This window comes from Aplidium turbinatum, chromosome 15 (genome assembly GCF_918807975.1).
Source record: "Aplidium turbinatum chromosome 15, kaAplTurb1.1, whole genome shotgun sequence".
NCBI lineage: Eukaryota > Metazoa > Chordata > Ascidiacea > Aplousobranchia > Polyclinidae > Aplidium > Aplidium turbinatum.
Genome location: NC_137486.1, coordinates 13,312,457 through 13,331,927, shown reverse-complemented (window position 1 = coordinate 13,331,927; position 19,471 = coordinate 13,312,457). Strand labels below are relative to the sequence as shown.

The window sequence follows — 19,471 nt, the reverse complement described above, 5'->3', positions numbered from 1 at the left end:
AACATAGCTGAAATGGCTTCGGCTGGCTGCAATTTGAATGCATGTAATATAATTTAACACAATAGGCTATATGTTTGACACTTTGACCCTCTGTTAGTTTCATGTCTGCTGTTGGTCTGTTTAAGTTGTAGACTAAATTTCATCTCAGGTATCACGATGCATGATTCTATGTTTGTGTAGCCTACTCGGCAACACCAATAAGTATTTTATAAGCGATAGTGGGACACTGGTGTATTTCTGATTTCATTTGCTTGCAATATTTCATGTACAATTTTAACAACTAGGCAAAGTTTATGTAAATGGTTGCGGCAAACTAACAAAGTATTATTTGCACATGTGTAAAGGCAATCGGATGCAATTCAACACGATACTACGTAACAGAGCACGCGAGTCAATAGGTAGAGAACAAGACAAGTACGCCGATGTCGCAATCAAGGGCTTGCAGTTGACGTAAATTGTATTGTTATCTAATGGTATTGCTTCATATCGGGAATGGAGTTCACTTAAATTTGACTCACGAACAGTAGTCTTGCTCTACAAATTTTTAATGATTTGACTTGACAAAATCTTGAGCTATAAGCAAGTAGAATGTGCTGAGGCTTGCGTAGCGTTTTTCTCATGGGAGGAGTTTATCGCCTGCTTCCTATTGATATGTGGGTTATTGTTATCTTGCGTTCTACCGGTAGTTTCTGTGTATACAGTAGTCCTCTTTGTTTTATTTGTGATGCTTGAACCTCACATGCAGCTTGTGTATTCAATAAGCAATCTGTTTAAAACAGTTAACACTCCCCTCTCGTATACAGTATCTTAATAAATCAAACTATTTTCTTTTATTAATCTTGCCCTTCAGATGTTTATCTGAACAAAATAACCAATTTGGAATCAAGCTAAAAAAATTGTCTAAAATCATTTACATGCTCACACTATTTTTCGAACAGAACACAACAGCAGTGCTTTGGTCAAACTTCTTTGAATACAAGAATACAAACAAAACAAAGCAAAGAAAGCATAATGAAAAATAAATTACAGCCACAGTCCACTAGTTAATGCTGGTGTTTCTAAATTGTTTCAAGTGTTGTCGTTCATAAAAAACTGCAACCGAAGACAGGAATTGAGAGGTATTTGATGCCAAAGTCACAGTAGATATAACCTACTCACGTATTTCGATTTTTTTTTCATTGAAACAAACAAAAATTTCACTTTAAATTCGCCATCAGATGTGTATTAGTGACTTTTAAGATCACTGCTGATAATCTTGCATGAAAATGTGCTTTTAAAATTTAATAGCCTAAAAGTAGTAGATTGTCAAATTTCTACATAGAAACGTGGCCTGCATGAATTATGCAGTAATCCAATTAACTGTCAAGTCTGTAAATAGTTGACAAAAAGGCAAACATTTTTGATTGTAGGAGTATATTTCTTCTAATCTTTTGATGATTCACTCACAAGGCTTTTAAAAGAAAACTGTTTTTCGTTTCTGGCTATGACTTTGTATAAAATTGTTGCCATTTAGTTTGGATCCGATTACATTTGCAAGTACATTTACTACAATATTCTTGAACAGTGTTTCTCAACCAATAAGCCATCTTCTTTCGACCGGTTGTGGCACTGTTTTCGAGTGAGTCAAGGAACCAGAAAACAACTACAGTAGGCTATGTAACAACACAAAAAAATAAGATAAAATACAAACGAAGCCGATAAAATGCACTACCGTATCAAATCAATTGGTTGAAAAGTTGTTTTTTTTTTCAAAAGCTTTCAAGCTATGGAAAAAAAAGGTTGAGAAACACTGTTTGTAAAGTTTTTTTAGCGCTAATAAAACAGCATTGGCGACGCGTAGACAAAACATATTGAAGAATGCAATATTATAAATACTATAAAAAGACTACTAAGCAAACAAGAGACGCACACATGATCGAAGTTAAAACGAATTAACGAGCAAAACCATAAAAAATTACATTTTTGTTTAACATCGACAACTACCGTAAATCTACCATGCTGCAGATTTTTGGAACTATTAAGATGCGGTAAAAAGAAGTGAACACGAAAGTTCAAAAAATCGCTATTTTGTACATTGAAAAGAAGGAATGACATTGACAAAAAGTGATTTTAGTTGGATACTTTTTAAATTTGCTTGCAATGTCTCAACCTTCACACTTAAAAATCACCCGATTCAACAATGTTGATGAGCTTTCGCAATGCCTTCCTTCGATTACCGACATCTACAATGGCAGTGGGAGGTCTTTTAACATTTTTTTTTAATGTTTGAACGTCAACTTGTATCGACGCAAGCAAGGTTTTTTGATTTGGTTGCCGAACATAACATGCTTGAGATTTCACGATGACACCAACTATAACAAAAATCTTGAAACTTTTTGTTATTGTTTTGGACTGTGATATGACAGCACTCCCACGACACAATTATCACATTATGGTAGAAAATATGTTGGAATGAAGCAAGTGAAAGTTGTTTTTGATGTTTTTGTCCGATTACTCAGACTGTTTTTGCAGTGCTGGTGCAACAAGGGGTTACCAGTTCACACAACCATGAATGCCAACTAAAAGGTAAAATCAATTAATGACTCAACATAGCGTAAGACATATGAGGATGTACTTTTGGAAATCAAAATATCTACAGAAACGTTTTTTTCCAAACTGGTACAAGTCAAAAATAAAAACGTTTGCTTTGTTGATCAAACAGTGTGCAGTTGAGGTAATTGCAATAACGTCTTTCTCGGAATACATCATCGATCTGCGTTCCTTCCATATTTCGCAAGCATCGACTAGTGCCTCGACTACATTCAGTAAACAGGAAATAATGGAGCGAATGCAGCTCAAACTAGTGAATAGTTCTTACTTGAGTTGGGGAGGCCATGTATAGAAAATCATTTCTACCTGATGCCTGGTGACCAATAATGACGTAACCGCTAACAGATTTCCTTTCACGTGTTTACAACGTCTGATGACAAATTATTGACATAAAAGGTGGTAGTTTTAAAGACGTGCGGATTTTAGTTGAAAAATCAGTGGCAGTTTTATACTCAAAGCAATAAATAACGTAAGCAGCAAAGTCAAAAGCAACCATACAATACATCGAAGATTAACACACTACAATGTTGACGAGTCGTTAGAACGTTTTTAGTTTCAACAATAAACTGATTTTTCATTTATTTCCGACTTTTTGGGCTACTGTAAAGTGTACACCTACTATCCTTACTTTTAGGGAAAAAGAAAAGTGACACCCCCACAAAGTTTTATTTGTTACAACCGTTTTCGAGTTATTTTAAAATGCTACTTTCAAATTCTCTAATTTTGAGAGTTGCTTGAACTACAAATTGTCTAAGCGTTGGCATTTGGGAAAAAAGCAATTCCTCTACTTGCTTTTTTAGAGCTGAAACTTGAACAAACACATTTAAAGTAGCGGAAAAGCAGCGCATAAACGGAAACACTTTGTTTAAAATTTCTGGTTAATTACAACAACTGCCGCGAACAAATGTTCAACTACATTTGCACGATATCAGCACAACGTCGGGCATTTGAGTTAACTTGTATTTTCCTTTGTCATAATACATAATGGTTAAAGGCTCGAGTATATTTGGAGTACAACAGGGGGCTGACGAGGCTCGGGGGTTCATGCTCTTGTACAGACTTAATATGGTAGCATGCTGTGTGTCCATGCTCCAAAGGTAAGGGCAAGCACCAGCGCAGAAGTTTGCCTTGTAACCAGTTGGTGCATGAATCCAGTTCCATCCTAAATCTTTATGAAAATCAACATACAACTCTCGAAGACAGCAATTCGCTTCGGTCGGATTTTTGCGGAAGCAGTAATCCGCATCCAGAGCTCTTTTGTGCCTCCTGTGATTTGTGCTTTGAGACTGAGAATTGGGAGTACGGACCATGATGACTAGATGAGGATTATATTCCTCCGAAAATGTGGGCATGCTACGTTCGTCTTCTTGGTTATCTCCTCTCTGACGTGGCCGCTGATGAACAGGAGAACCTTGAAAAAATTATCTGTATCAAGCAACCGCATTTTTATGTTGACCATAAGTATAGAATTTGTGTAAAACAATACAATAGTGTATTTTAGCACAGCAATGAAATAGCAAGACCGAACAGGCTGTAAAACTTCACTCATCTAAGAAAATAAGTAGACAAAATTTAAATTTCCATCAATACAGATAAAGTTTGCTTTTGCGCTGTTAGCGTCAGCTACATTGGGTTGCCTGGTTTGAACAAGACAATATTTGATGAAAGTGGATGGTAGCCTACCTGCAAATGTGACATCAAGCTTTTTGTTTTCAGCTAAATTTAACTTTGAAGATGATCCGATGGCGTCATCCGAGCAAGAAACTGTCAACTCCAGCCCCTTGTTCATCTCTGAAACAAAAATGAAATCGTAAATGTAGCATAAAATTCTATAGAATATTGCAGTTGTATTGCACTACTATGCACAGTGTGATATCTGAAACTAACTGAAAGTTTTCCTCGATATCTTACACAAATTTGTTTCTTGAAGCCTTGAAGGCAATCAATAGCTTTCCATACACATACGTATTCGCAAATGTTAATAGAAAAATAAGTATCCAGTGAAATCAATTGAATGCAATTCGAAAAACTTCAAAGAGAAGCGCTTGTAAGACGTAGAGTTCCGTTTGGGGAGGTCTTTGAAATGTCAATGTCGCTTCGCACCTATTTAAGATCAAATTGGCGGTTTAATGGAAGCCGGTGATCTGCACCGGAAGTTTCGGTTGCGAAATTGCGCCATACTTGTTCATCATTGAACGCAATCATTAAATGCAGATTCAAAGTGAAATTTTAACCGTTTTATTTTGCCTTTCACCAAGGGCTTTTTACTTTTTTCCCTTAAAAGTAGTTCAAATTTAGCCTTCTTTCCGCATTTTGGAAACTCCACAAACACCAAGCAACCCATCTTTAACAGCTTTATAAGGGACTCACCGAAAGCACAATTGTTACAGTATAAATGCAATGATTGGTGCTGTAAAAATCAAAATCGGTTGCACAATATTGTAATCTACTTCCTTATGAATTGCTTGGGTTGGGTACTTGGGTATGAAATTTGTGTGAATCAATTTGTTAGCAAACTATGAATTTCTTTATCGGAAAACTTTACTGGTGTTTTGATGATTGCTTTAGTTGTCCTAGTCAAGCTGATTATTGCTGTTTGAGCGGTGTTTAATAAAAGTATATTTTCATTTATCCACACTTTCTAAATTGACATGCGCAGTCAGGGTAGACTGTCAAATTGGCTACAAAATATCTCTCAAGAGGCAGCAATCCTTTCTCCTGCTAGTAGCAGCATTGGCACAGCCTTTCCAGTGCAGTAACTGGTTTTACGACAGTTTTCTATGAAGCTGTCATTAATTTATACTATCAATAATATTTGTTGTATCTACTTGAAAAGCAAGCTCGAATTTAACCCGCAGACTGAAATCATTCTGGTCAATTTGCTGGAAATAGGTTTGCACAATAAACGAATTATGCGGTTGGTTGTGCCCATTTGAGCATAAAATTGTAGTCGACGAATTGAGCGTTGACACATGTCAAGCCGTCAGCAGAAAAACAGATTTACGAATTTTGTTATTACATAAAAGCGACGTCAATAAAGCAATTGCTAAACGCTACTGTCTTGTTGCAATACAAAAAAAGCATTGGTTTTCGAAGATGTTCAATTGGCATCGATGCCAGCAGTGAATGGACACACTACAGTAAGCCTAACTGCACCAGTAGTGCAGCACTAAAAAGGGTAGAATTTGTTGAAAACATAGAACTGTGCGACGTTAAAATATACATTTTTTTCTTCAGAATGTGCTTTTAAAAGCTGTGAAACTTTAGGACAAAGCACTCGAAAATGAAGAATTAAACTTTGAATGCTGAAATGATGTGAATCATTGTCCTATCTGAAAAAGTCAACTGGTAAACTGGTCTGGTTAATGTAATGCATATATTTACGCGTTTGCATGCTTTCTCTGCAACACGCAGCTGCTTTTCAAAAACTGTCCTCGTATGACGTTGTTTCAAGTGCTTTGAACTGTCACTCCTGCAGCACAACAAGAACTGCTTTTCGGGTCATTTGAGTGAAACGAAAACATTTTGGTATCGTCAAAAACGTTTTGACAGGACTCAGATAGCACCCAATTTATTGTGAAGTGACAACCTTTTTCTATTTTAGTTTTAAGGATCAATTCAAATAAGGGTTCAACTTTACTTCAACGACAGCCTGGTAATTTTAAATGCATATTTCACACAGTCTTTCTTGATCAAATGTCACCCAAAGCACTTCTGGACATAAGTTTTCAAGTGGGTATAATTTTATGCAACCATCGTTTGGTCATGTAAGAGAGAATAAGAGTGATTTTCTGGTCGAACAGTGCAAAAAATTGGGCATTTCAAAATCCATGGTTGTTCAACGGCGAAGCTTTATGATCTAACTATCAGACAATCCATTTGGAAGCCAATTTCACATTGTTTTTGTCAAAAAAGCTTCACAAACATAGCGTTTCGTCAGCCGCCTGTGTCCATCAGGACCTCAGAATTAGCTCATTCTACCCACATGCATTTGACAAATTTAAACAAATATCGGCAGCTAAATTTCAAAATTTGACTTTAAAATCAAGATCCAATTTTTCAACAATGTATATGAAAAATCAAAGGTTAAACAATGTTGTTGGTGCTGTTGACATTAGAAGTTCCACATTTTTGTGCTCTAAATTCACAGCAAAACCAACCATTTGCCATTTTGCATTTATCCTAAACAAAAAGAAGACACCTTCTGTGTAGTCCTATTTCTTCAGCTCAGGCAACTTTCGATAAAAGCGCGCCAAAAAACAAAATAGACCACCAAGAGTTTTAAACTTTTACCGAAAACCACTTAACGTTAACACATAAAAGAGCAACACTGTTAAATTTAATGGCACAACAATTCTAAATCATATTCAAAGGATATTGAGTAGTTAGTTTATTGTAAGTGCGTGGGTGAAACGTAGTGGAACAACACCTCCCATGGCAATCTATGACATTATGTTGAATCAGCTGGAAATTCGAGTCTGGAATCAAGACAGAATCAGAAGCCGCTGTATTCTTTGAAGCGGTTTTGATAACCTTTGATGACGTGTTCACTGCCAGACCGCAAAACCAGTCATTTTTACATTGATTTAACGTCTGTTGCATCAACGGATTTTGCTGTCTGAGAGACTTTCTCACTTTTGTTTAGACCAAGTCTAAGTGGATGACAACACAACAGCCACTTCAAGTTGGAAATAACCATTACCAGACGTGGTATAGACCTCCAGACAGCAAAAGTTACCGTTTATACATTGTTTCACCGTCGCCAATGGTTGGAAACAGGTAATAAGGGCAGCTTTTTGCGAGATGGAACTTCGGCAATCAAAAGCATGGAGAAAATGCTTTATAAACTGTGGTCAATCATAACAACTTTCAAAAAGCCTCTTTGTTGTGGAAAAAAAAAACGAAATACAAAAAAACTAAGTTAAATATGGAGTTCTGCGAGATGATGTTAAGTAGCTTTAGGCAAAGAGTTGTTTCAATGTGGTACATGAACACGAAAAAATATCCTGATATCTTTACGCTCTTTTCTTGTAGGCAAATGAGATAGATACTGGACATTGGACATTTGAACAATAGCAAGTGCCACAGCAATACAAATATTGTAAAAAAATACTCGCTTTAGTTAAAAAAACTTTTTTAATCTTTTCAGAGATTTGGTGATAAAAGCAAATGCATTGGTTTTGTTATTGGATTTTTGTTGGGACCCACCTGAACGCATTATCGCACGTAACTTGATACCAGCGTCTTGTTTCCATTGAAAGAAGAAAATATATCATAAAACTGTACGTTAGTTTAACGTTAGCAGGAAAAGTTAATGCCAAAGCAATCCATTATGTCTGCCCTGCAGGTCATCAGCTCGACAATTATGTAAAACACTGCATTTGCTAGTCGTTTAGCAAGCCCTTGTATCACGGGGTGTCAGATAAAATTAACTCAACGACTCCAAAAACATTAAAAATCAGTAAAATCGTTGCCTAAAAAGGTGTTGGAATCTCAGGAATTTCCACACCGTTACAGTCGTTGCAAACAGAGAAGTTGTTCAAACTAATCAGAGCAACATTCGTTGTAACAAAATATATCTTTGACTTGCACAATTGGCATTAATCTATAATGGCTTCTGTTAGCATTTGTCAGTAAGTGACGTGTTAATGGACGAGCTAAAAATCAACAAGGTATTTAAAGGCTAAAAGGCCACTTTGTTTTTGAAAACACTCAATTATTTCATTCTTCGACGCAATGACAGATAGCGAGATCACCAGATCAACACCATTGTCCGTTCGAACTTCATCTTGTGCAACCTGCCATGGTTTTGTGAGAGCTTTTTTTGTCACATTAGAAGAAAAAGCGCACCGGAATACACAGCAAGGCACTGAGCAGCTTTCTCTTTGCCAAGTGAGGAGTATGTGAAAGGCGTGGTGAGAGCTTGCCCAACCGAGAGGAGAAACCCCATGTAGGCTACCACCCTTGAAATGGCATCCGCAGGACACTTGAAGGCATGCCTGAAAATAGGCTTCCTTGCTTTCCCGGTCACTTAATATAATTGTCAACTACCAGCCATAAGCTCACACTTATCAAAAAGTACATCATGTTATTTGCTGTAACGATTAACGGGTGTTGTGGAAAGCTTAAGATGAAGCCGTTGGTATGACGCGCAGTTGAGCGAAACATTTTGCGGTGTCGATGCAGGAAGTTATGGATGCACAGTCTTGCTCTCTTGAACAAGGACACTACATCATTAGAAAACCACAACCGAGATAATATGTCGAAGTCGTCGATATACATTTTCGACGTTATATTCATGTAGGCCTGGACTCTTTTCTATTTTGTTAATATAACATCTAAATATTTTTAATGCCATATCTAGGTGCAACTTTGCAACCGGGTTTCATACATATCTTTTCCGAATATATCGCAATGTCGTAAAATTGTTAACTTATTGTTAAATTTGCACCATTCTGATTATTTGTGATCTACCTTTACTGTTCATTGTTGCGAATGAAAATTTACGAATGCAACATCGTTTCAACAAATTGGTACTATGGCAATAAATTAAAGTTGTAGCTAAAATTCTATATCTGATTACAAGTTAAATACACCTTATCAGTGATTTGAAATCATCGGCTCCGGTTAACCTAGCCGAAATAAAGATTATTTGAAATTTAAGTCATAACTTAAGTCCATAAGACGAATTAGATGCGGATTATCTCAGCGTGAAAACAACAGAAATGGCTCTGAAAACAGAACGTAGTTTAAGAACTAAGAGCGGCATTGCATGTAGTTCTTTGACATTACAACTCAAATAACAAGTAAAATTCTTGCAATTAGTCAGTTTTGATAAAGTCGCATAAGAAAATGTAAAATTAATATGGCTACAAAACCGAACACACATGTAGTTTTGATGCATGTCGACTTATATTTACTCAATATACCGATGTACTTTTGCTGTTAACAGAAACGTAGCTTAGATTCTGCCATTTTCAAATACCTATCGAATTATAATCTTTAATAAGAACAGTAATTCAATATCCAATACCAGGGGCTCTATCCACTTTTAGAATTCGGGGGGGTGATTTTTGGACAGTGGGCTAAAATCGTCATAGTCATTTCAACTTCTGGGGGGCTGCGCCCCCCAGACCCCCCCATTGCAGCATCAGCTTCTTTCTGATCGTGGCATAGGGTTTCCAAGTCGTTTCACAAAGTATGTTTCGGAAAGGGCATTTTTGGGTAAGCAAACTGGTAGTCACTTAACAAGAAATATTTCTGGCACTGCAAATGAAAACTCGAACCAATCATAAACTACGTTTTCCGTGACGTGAAAAAGGGCGAAAAGAAGATGATACCAAGCAAATCAAGTGCTGGATTTTCTATCAGCTGTTTGTTTGTTTATTTGTTTTTCATATTTTTACCCTGCATTGCGGGAAAGCGGACTTGAGCGCTATGCATCGGTGTACGCCTTCTGACGTACACCTGACCCACGCTGCAGCCGACGGCAATGTCTGTTTCCCGTTGTCTATTCTACTTATGACTGAAATTTGGTACTACCCATTACTCGAAATCGATCACTGAGTAGAGGCAATTATACTCATAGTGAAGTTTCTTCCCCAGAGAAACAACAGCAAGTGCGGAGGGGTGGAGTCGAACATGCAGGCTCTCGACTGCGAGCCCAACGCGCTAACCACTCGGCCACTGCTGCCGACTAAGTTGGCAGCTGGTTGGCTGTTTAGGGGTTAGGGTTAGAAAGTAGTCATTTCATCTACGTGGGTTCGATTCTCACAACTGCTATTGCTCTTTTTTCTTCTGTAATTACCAAATAAAGTTCAAAACAAAGATTAACTCTCTGGCTAAGTGCGAGAAAGGTCACAATTGGACGGTAGTCTCTTATAACATGTTCTGATTGGTTGGCGGTGTCATTCTAGTCATTTGCAGTGGCAGAATTTTTTCTTGTTAAAGTGGCTACCAAGCAAACTAAGTTAAAACACAGTGTAAACGCCTGGCTCGTAGTTCAGGGTTGCCAAACCAAAAAATCATATTGAAATGAAATATATATTCATATTGATAAAAAATTCAAAATGTGCTAACAGCGAAAATATCTTTTTCAAAATTTGATCAATAAAATATCACAAAACCTTTTCAAAGCCAAATGAGTGGGGTGGTGATTTTGCATTGATCACCCCCCCCACTCCAATTAGTGGGGGGGTGATCACCCCCCCCTTGGGTAGAGCCCATGTCCAATACAACCAGTTTATTGAACGAACTTTAATCTTTGAATGCTGGTACAAGTTTTTATTGAATGTCCTTGCAGTTGACTGTTTGTTTTCATGTTTGTCTTTTAACCAGAGCTCAACAAAGATCATAAAAAAATAAGCTGCATTAATTACAAGCAACCTCATCTTTACAATAATATGGAGTGTAGATATATCTTATGTGTAAAACAAGCGATACGCTTGTAACTAAACCAACTAGTTTTCAAACTTGGAAATAATTTTTTCTGCTAAGTTTACACTTGTCTCAAGATGTGTCGGCCTCTTACCCAAGTGGGATTAGCTTCAAATCGGAATAAAACTGTTGTTTCTCATTGAGAAGAAATCACGATAAAAGTGTAAATAACGAAAAAAAATCTTATAGTGAAGTAAATCAGTTTATTTCAATATTTCTTACCTATGATTTAAGTGTTAATTTACCAAACACACGTGATCAAATTATCTTCAAGTTTATGCTTACGTTCTTTTCGAGACAGCAAACGCAAAAACAACAATATAATCCAGTTTAGAGTAACTGACTTTCTATGTTATTTACTGAGTTTCAGAAAGTATTTTTAAGGCAAAAGTATACGCGTAAGGCTACAGGAATGATGGATGTATGTTTTCTCAGGAACTGAAAACAAAATTAACACTTTGTCAAATTTAATTAATATGCATCAACAAATTATTTGTATTTAAGCAAGCACCACACACCACTATACGCCTATAACGTCGACGAGAGTGACCTATTAAACATCTTTTCTTTGTGAAAAAAGTAACTTAAACCTCGACGGTAAGTAGCAATTATCACAAGATAACAGCGTTTATACTGAAAACAAATTTACAGTGTCTTTCGGACAGAAAATGAACGTTCAAATGTTGTAATTACATCGATGGCCGGCGCTGTTTCTTCTGGGTGTCCCAGTGGCATTCTGTTTCGTAGCCTACTACTGTTGAGAAAAGCTAACCGTGGGAATGGGCTCTATCAGCAGCATGTTTGGGCTAGGATGGCATTTCGCTTCCTCATCAATTCAAAGTTTAAAGAGTCTATCATCTGACCAAACTACCCATTCTCACAATATTAATATGATCCAACTTGTCAATTAAGCCAAAACGAATTTCAGTCCTTCGCATTATTGCACAAAAACAAATTTTCAAAAAAATTATGAAAGCAGGGGTGCGCGTTTGAATCAATGACGAATCCATTCTCTTACTGATGTCCTCAAAAGCAGTGCTTAAATTTCGGTCACAGAAACGAGGATTCCTGGCTCATAAAGTAAATGCTCGGCGACAACTGAGCTCTTGCGGTTGGAATATTGTTTTATAGAAATAAAAAAGTTGTTTGACAAAGTAAACTTGTGAAAAGATTGACCTAGCTGGAAATTTATGTTTTTTAAAAGCTCTGTGTTTAGATGAGCCACTAATAATAACGCTATGGTTTTATTTACAGTATTGTCGCTGTACAACAGCTAAGGTTTTTTAGCGACAGGGCTCATTTTTAGTTTTATATCAGGTTTACGATGTAAGCACATTATTACCCAACTTATTCTCACTGCGTTACGCAAGAAAAAACATAATCGGTACCGCTTTTAAAGTTTTCGGTTTGACCCGACCTGGAATCAATCTCAAATCTACCAGCACCAGAGCCGAAGGCGAAACCACTCGGCCACTGAGCTGGTTTAGATGAGCTAGTAATGAGGCAAAGAGTTGATTGTCAATCCTTAACGTTACTACACATTCTTTCCTTGTATGTTTGCTTGAAGTTGTTGTTTCAGGAAATGAAGGTAGGCATACTCATATTTTACAAACAAATATTGAAAGTAGTGCCTTTTAATTTGAAAACAACTACTATTAACTGAAATCAAACCTAAAGTATTTTGCGCAAAAAATGGCAAATCATCTTTTCCTAAAACTGCTACGCTCAGCAGTCGCAGTCACCTTGAATACAACCATCTCAATTGAAGTTCAAGAAGGCATTAAAATTTCATATATTCAAAAAATGCACATTAGATCGTTATACATATATGACAAATAGATATCATTCAATAGATTAGTTGCAACTTGCGTCATATCTAAGTCAAGTCTACGTCATTTAACAACGGAATCATATAGAAAAAAATATGTTAGAAAAAAGCCTTGTACGCACTTGGGATTTGAATCCATTCTCGAACGGAAGAAGTGACGTCAAAAGACTGCCAACCCTGTCCTGACGTATCCATCAGTCGCATGGTCACAAATCGCTTCTGTGGCGCAAGGCTTTCCGTTGCGGAAGGTGATAATTGAAACAATTCAACCTGTGATATTAGGATTAATGATGAATAAAAGCGTAATTTTCAACATGAATAAACATTTAAAATATATTATAATAAGATATCTTTTTCTCTTGATAGCAATACTCATAAGTTACTGGTAATAGCAATACTATGCCTGCGGCGTACAGCCCTGGATGAACTTTTGTTTTTACCATTTCCCTACTTTTCGTGGATCTTATTATCTCGTAAAAAGACGTTCAGTAGAGATTGCGCTTTTTGAACTAACACAAATCAAAATTTATTAAACCATAGAAATATTGCAAGAAAAAATGCTCTTTTGGAGTTCCGTAACCCATTCCGCTTTGAAGTTTTTCCAAATAATTAAAGTATTTTATTGCAAAGAAAATATGTAACTATTTTTAGAGTGCAACTGTGAAGTGACCGGCTGAATAGCCGAGAGGTGACAGCCCTCGTTCGACGTTCGGTAGGGTGGTGGTTCGACACCTTTCAAAAGCAGATGGTTGTGTCTTTGGCAAGACGCTCATAGGCAAGCCGTCGAATGCTTAGTGGTGCCCATCCGGCTTTAACCCTTGATTTCTCTCATGATTATAAACCGAACGTTGCTCTAGAGAGAAATTCCCACGGCATTTCTCAGGGCAATGGCCTGCTGAACTGTGTGAAGTGTCTTACTTGTTGCCTAGGATTTCGTGCCCGGTGAGGGAGCTTCACTTGATAGAGACGTAAACTTGCGGAAACAATCGTATCTGGATCTTCTATGTTGGATGTGGTGAGATCGAACTCGAAAAACTGGGATAGTCGTTTGTTTAGTTTTATCTCTTTGTATCCTCTGGCTTGTCCTGTTTCTAAAATAAAAGCGAATTGTTAGAATAATTATGATTATGACGACATGCTTGCAAAATTTAGGACATTGATATTAGAATGCAATTAAAAATTTTGAGTAATACGGGTTTGAATTAAACCACCGATTTTTTTAATGCTTTAAAGCAAAAGCGCATGAATTAAAGTTTAGTTACTTACAGGAAGACAAACTTCCTAAACAACCCCATGGAAATGCTTGCGAAGCAATTTCCTTTAAAGTTCTCAAATCTCAGCTCTACAAAAGTCGACGCGGAAACACTGATACGCCACAAGTAGTTAAATCCGTTTGTACGTGTCATGTTTCCATTTATAACATCGAAAAAATAAACTAAATAAAACTAAATGTAAAGTTGATCCCATGTTTGTCGGGAACTTAAATCAATGATATTTCCGGGCCATAGTAAGCCATAGCACCCAGGTGCTTAGCAATAAAGACTTCTATTCTGTGTTTCAGTAAAGTAGACTGGCAGACTTCAATTATGTAATTTCCAATTATAATAAAACTTTTTTCATTTCTGAGAAAACTATAGTTTGAGACAAGGAGTCTTATTTTAGCTCTATCAAATGGCGAAGACGTTTCGGTTTAAGATGGCGGCTACTGCCAGTTGATTCGCTTCAGATCGAGAAAATTTCGTCATAACTTTCCAAGTTGTTCTGGCATAAGCTGTAAATTTGAAGTTTTCCATTCCCAAAATCCTCTTTATCAACTCTGCAACTCCCGATGTTAGAACAACGTTTCAACGAGTAAGCTATGCATTTTGCAAAGTAAAACAAACTATATACATGGGCTTGTAGTGATCAAAATCAACAGGGCACCATAAACACATGTTACTCAATCGATGGTGCAACCTACTCAGAAATACAAAAAGCAAAAAAATACACTTTATGTCATCAAATTTTTAGATGAGGTTGATCGCAAAACAATTGTTTTTAAGCAAGCTTTGCAGAAAAGAGTTTGTCTTCATTTTCCCACAAGTTAAAAACACAACTTGTAACAATCAACTACTCGTGATAAATCTGGTTATGGTTCAAGAAACTACAATGGGACTAAACGCCTGCGCTTCAAAAACTTTTAACCTATAGTTGTTCACACAAGTATCACTTTTATATGGAAAGGGAGTGGTAAGTTTTTAAAGTTAAGTGAAATTTTGCAGTTTATTTTTGTTTTTTGGCTGCGTAATGACTAATGACTATCAGTATTATAAATTTTTAAAAAAAAATCGTGATTTTAGATGATTTTCAAATATGTTTAAGACTAAAGTTTCACTACGATTTTGTCTAATTAATAAACCCTAAACGGTGACTGAGAATCATATTCAGAAATGATGATTGAGCCTGGAGTTCACTACAGTGAGGCGTGGTGCGTTATCACACAGCTATAGCCGTAAATTGTTGTCTAACTTGGTGTTAAAAAATAAAACAAATTTATTAACTGTGTTGTTGGATGTGGAGTGTGGTGGTGCAATTGTACTTTCAATTTTCCGCTTGGTTGAACCTGAACTAAAAGAGGGCGGCAAGTTCAACGAAGCTAATTTAATTTTGCATTTTGAAAGGAGTGGCAAATTATGATCCTTAATATCTTGACACAATATTCTTAAAAGTATATGGCGAAATTATAATTACATGTTATGGTAACCTGCATAAGACGAAAGGGCAATTTAAATTGGAGTTGAACTTGAAACGAAATGGTGCGCAGGCGGAAAGGTGCTCGTTAACGCAAAAATTAATCCCGTTATGATGATCAAATAGATTGTCACATATCATTTATTAGCTATCAGACAAATATACTTGGGACTTGGGGGCACCATGCCAAGATGTTGAGTGCTGTGCGTTGATAAGCCGTAACAACTATGGTAAAAGCTCTTCAGATAAGCCTATATAGTGTTTGCAACCCACTCTTACAGGCTTGAGATTTAGTAAATTTGTGATGTTTGAAACAAAACTATTTCGAAAACACCTCGTTTCGTTTTTTGCACTGTTTGATTTATTCTATTGTAAAACAAACTTAGTAGTGAAGAGCACTGTTTAGTTTTATTTCCAAATCGAAGAAGTTTTATATTTTTCTGTGTACGAAACCACAACACGAGACTCTCAGAACTCAGAAAATGGTGGGTTCTTAGACTGTAAAAAAAAGTAAGCTTACAACTTTTGTCAAAAGAATTAAAGCAATTTTGTGAAGCATAATATTTCTTCTTCATTGCAACCATCCAAAATGCACATATATCTACAAAATATAGATTTTTATGCTGTTGAAAAATAGGCCCACTTTGTCGGTTTGGTGTCAACGTGACAAGGCCTTTTATTACGCTGCACTGCAATGCCAGTATTCTGTTTCATGCTCGATTGCTCAGCATTCTGTCCTTTAAATAGTCATGGTAGCCATCGCGTCTGACCTTAGCCGGCAGGTCAAGATAACACATAAAACTTACACCACGGAAATGAACTTACAGCCCGGAACAATGCGTTATCAGCAAAATCAGCTGATATGCGACTGCTGCAGGCTCGGATTTCCATACAGGTTACAGTATGCTCATAGTTGAATGTCACGGCAAAATAGAAGCAAGGTGTCTGATTTTCAGATAAAGTGTGATGCTGATTGCCTGCGGTTGCCACACCAAAATCAAATTAGCAGCGAGTATTGTTTCATGTTTTGTGCAAAAATTGAGCATCATTTTACTAAAATAATGAAGATCACTCATCACCTACTCCAAACGCGTTGAAAAAAATCGCCAATTTTCTCTTGAAATCATCGTCATGTGGTGAATTTAAAAATTTTAAAGACTCTACTCTTGAAATCGATTTTTATCGTTTCTAAACTTATGCTTGGTCGTTGACAAAAGATTGAGTGCACCGAAAGGCTAAGATGCATGGCGATCTGTACTACCAAAAGATCACCATGCTGGGACGCCAGTTTTCGTGTCCACGTGTCTGCAAGCAGTGGTTCCGAACATTGAATAGAAATCTTCACCACACAGTTACGCAGCAGACAAAAGCGTTGATGAAACACAAAAACTGAACAGGTCATATGACTTACGTCAGTATGGGTAGCACATGCCCTGCAATTAAAATACAGCCCGTCTTGATCGATATGTGGTCGGTCGGCCGTTCAAGGAAATCTTTACAGTGTGAATTGATACAAATTACAAAAACTTCTGACCATGATTCAAAGCAATTTTGTAAGGCGTACAACATGTCACATGCTTGAGTATCAATCGTCGGACCACTGGTCATGCGACAACTCAGCAAGTGCCTCAGCAACTACATTTCAGCCACTGCCAAGTCAGCAAATGAGATTTACGTGCTCACGTCGGACTGCCTGGTCATCGCTTGACAAAATAAGTTCTCTGACTTGTGACATGTCAAGTTTCGGCTTGCTTTGTTATTACTTTCTCAGTTTCATCATATACTAACTGCAGTCACATGCTCTAATGTTGCTTGCCCAGTTATCACTTGCTCAATTGTCGCTTGTTCTGTTCACAACTGCTGACTTGTAGCAGACTCACGACGAGGAATATTTGCCAAGCATGGCCAAACACAACATCTGCCAAATTAATGTAAATATCATTGAAAACACAGAGTTACTTACGCGAAAGCGTATCGCTGCTTGGTTTCATGTTGACAGTCACAATGTCTTGAGCGTAGTAGCTCTCTTCTTGCTCCTCGCACTCCATACGCTTTTGTCTGGCTTGTTCATGAACAAAGTCTCGCGTGCGATTATACATGTGTTCAATCTCCCGGGGTACTGTGCCAGGAGGTCGGGGTTCGTTATTAGGGAGTTGTGTCAAACCCAGTTTGCTTAAGATTTGTCCCCGAATTGCTTCTATCCTCCGCTTACGCATTTTGTCAAAATTGACACCACAGCCAGCCATGGTATGAAGTGCCAGAGAAGCGAGTACCATAGTGAACAACAGACCTCCTTTTACAGCACAAGTTGAGCTTTTCATGGTTGTTATTTGCATTTTGCAAAACAACTAGCCAACGAGATTCTTGAATTGCGTTTCAGTGCAACAAGATTCTCTGAATAAAATCGTTTCTTTTCGAACTTGAAGTGTTCCACCACTGGATAGTTTTGATGCTTTTGTTGTTGTTTTTTCTGGTGTGAACTTTTCTCGGTAGTGATTCTCTTTTCTTTTGACAACTTTCAAAGAACGAGTCAACAGTAACTTACTTATTCACAAACTATTTCTTAAAAGTCCGCAAACCACCTGTGAAATTGATAACCTTATGGGAGTAAGTGACGCAGCTGGGTATGGAAATGCAGTCAGCCAGGTGACTCAACCACATTTGAGCACTTGCTACAAGTGAAACCTTAGGCAGTGATTGTGGTCACTTGTTAAAGCTCGTGTAGCGACTTTTCGAGTAGCCAATTACCACAATTACAAAAAAACGATTTCACGTCTTTTTATAACAAAAAGTGTATCAAAAATTGATGAAAGTCATACGACTAAAAATGGTAGAGTTTGGTAACTGAAAGCAACCTTGATGCAATATGGTTCTGTAAATGATTGCTCAAACCCAACTATTTCGTTGCAAAATAATGTACAGTTTTCACTACACAGCAAAACACGCTTATTAATGCAACAACGATGTTATTGGCGTGTGACGAAAGTTCAGTATCAACTATTCAAAAATCAATCAAGCTTTCACTTAACACCTATTCAGCAAGAGCAAAGTATATGATGAGAGTATTTGATGAGATGCCATTGCTATGATAACAAACTGTGACATAACCGGCCCCTTGGTTTCACATTCAAGTGGGTATGAGTGTCATCCTTTGCTCCTTACGAGTAAACTTTACATAGCCAATGACCAAATCATGCCACTCTACAAAGATCACAGTGTTCAAAGCAGAATAAGTCAATGTTTATGACACAAGAAAACGCAGTCACTTGGAAGTCAAGCCATTTCTATTATTTCAAATGCTTGAAATGAGTTTGTTGCTCCAGGTGGAAAACTATACCTGTTGTAGAAAAGCAAAATGCACGAAAAACATTTGCATTTTAGTTTATTGTTAGATGACCTCAATGACCCTTTCTCATGTCTAATGAACCGTGTCGGTTCAGGCTTTGTCATTGAAATCAATAGTTTGGTGAATGAAATACTACCAAGTAGTGAGTCGACATTAAGCGTAACTTTTTTGATCAAGAAAAGTAAGTGAAGCTAATTGAGCTTGTTTGCTTTCACATGAGACTATCATTCCTGAGTAACAAAATTCATTCTTTTTGCATCGATCCAACTTCATCGGAAGTAAAGTGGAAGTAAAAGGGTCTTTGCTGGTTGAGTTGTTTTCGCCCGTCCAACAATCATAAGCACAACAGAGACCGATAGAAAGTCGGCCCTTATGAAACCAGCAATTTCTTACCAGAAAATCTTATTGATCAGGTGTTAGCTCATCTACAATTCTACATGCCTCTCGCAACTGCACTGTCTGTCATTGTCCAGGTAGTGACACGGCTGAAAGTACAAACTGATCAGCATGCCATCATTCAGTACCCCAGCAATCAAGATACA

At 37.2% G+C, this 19,471-nt stretch overlaps 1 protein-coding gene across 1 annotated transcript; it reads right to left on the bottom strand.

Moving 5' to 3' along the window:
• Nucleotides 1–959: 959 nt before the first annotated feature.
• Nucleotides 960–18,122, bottom strand: LOC145784454 (transforming growth factor beta-2 proprotein-like). Its single transcript, XM_082596270.1, has 5 exons — nt 17,547–18,122; nt 13,772–13,944; nt 12,976–13,123; nt 4,273–4,380; nt 960–4,000 (listed from the first exon to the last, which is right to left on the bottom strand). Exons 1-5 carry the CDS (start codon nt 17,917–17,919, stop codon nt 3,498–3,500), a joined length of 1,305 nt encoding a protein of 434 aa, XP_082452396.1. The 5' UTR covers nt 17,920–18,122; the 3' UTR covers nt 960–3,497.
• Between the last annotated feature and the right edge of the window lie 1,349 nt (nt 18,123–19,471).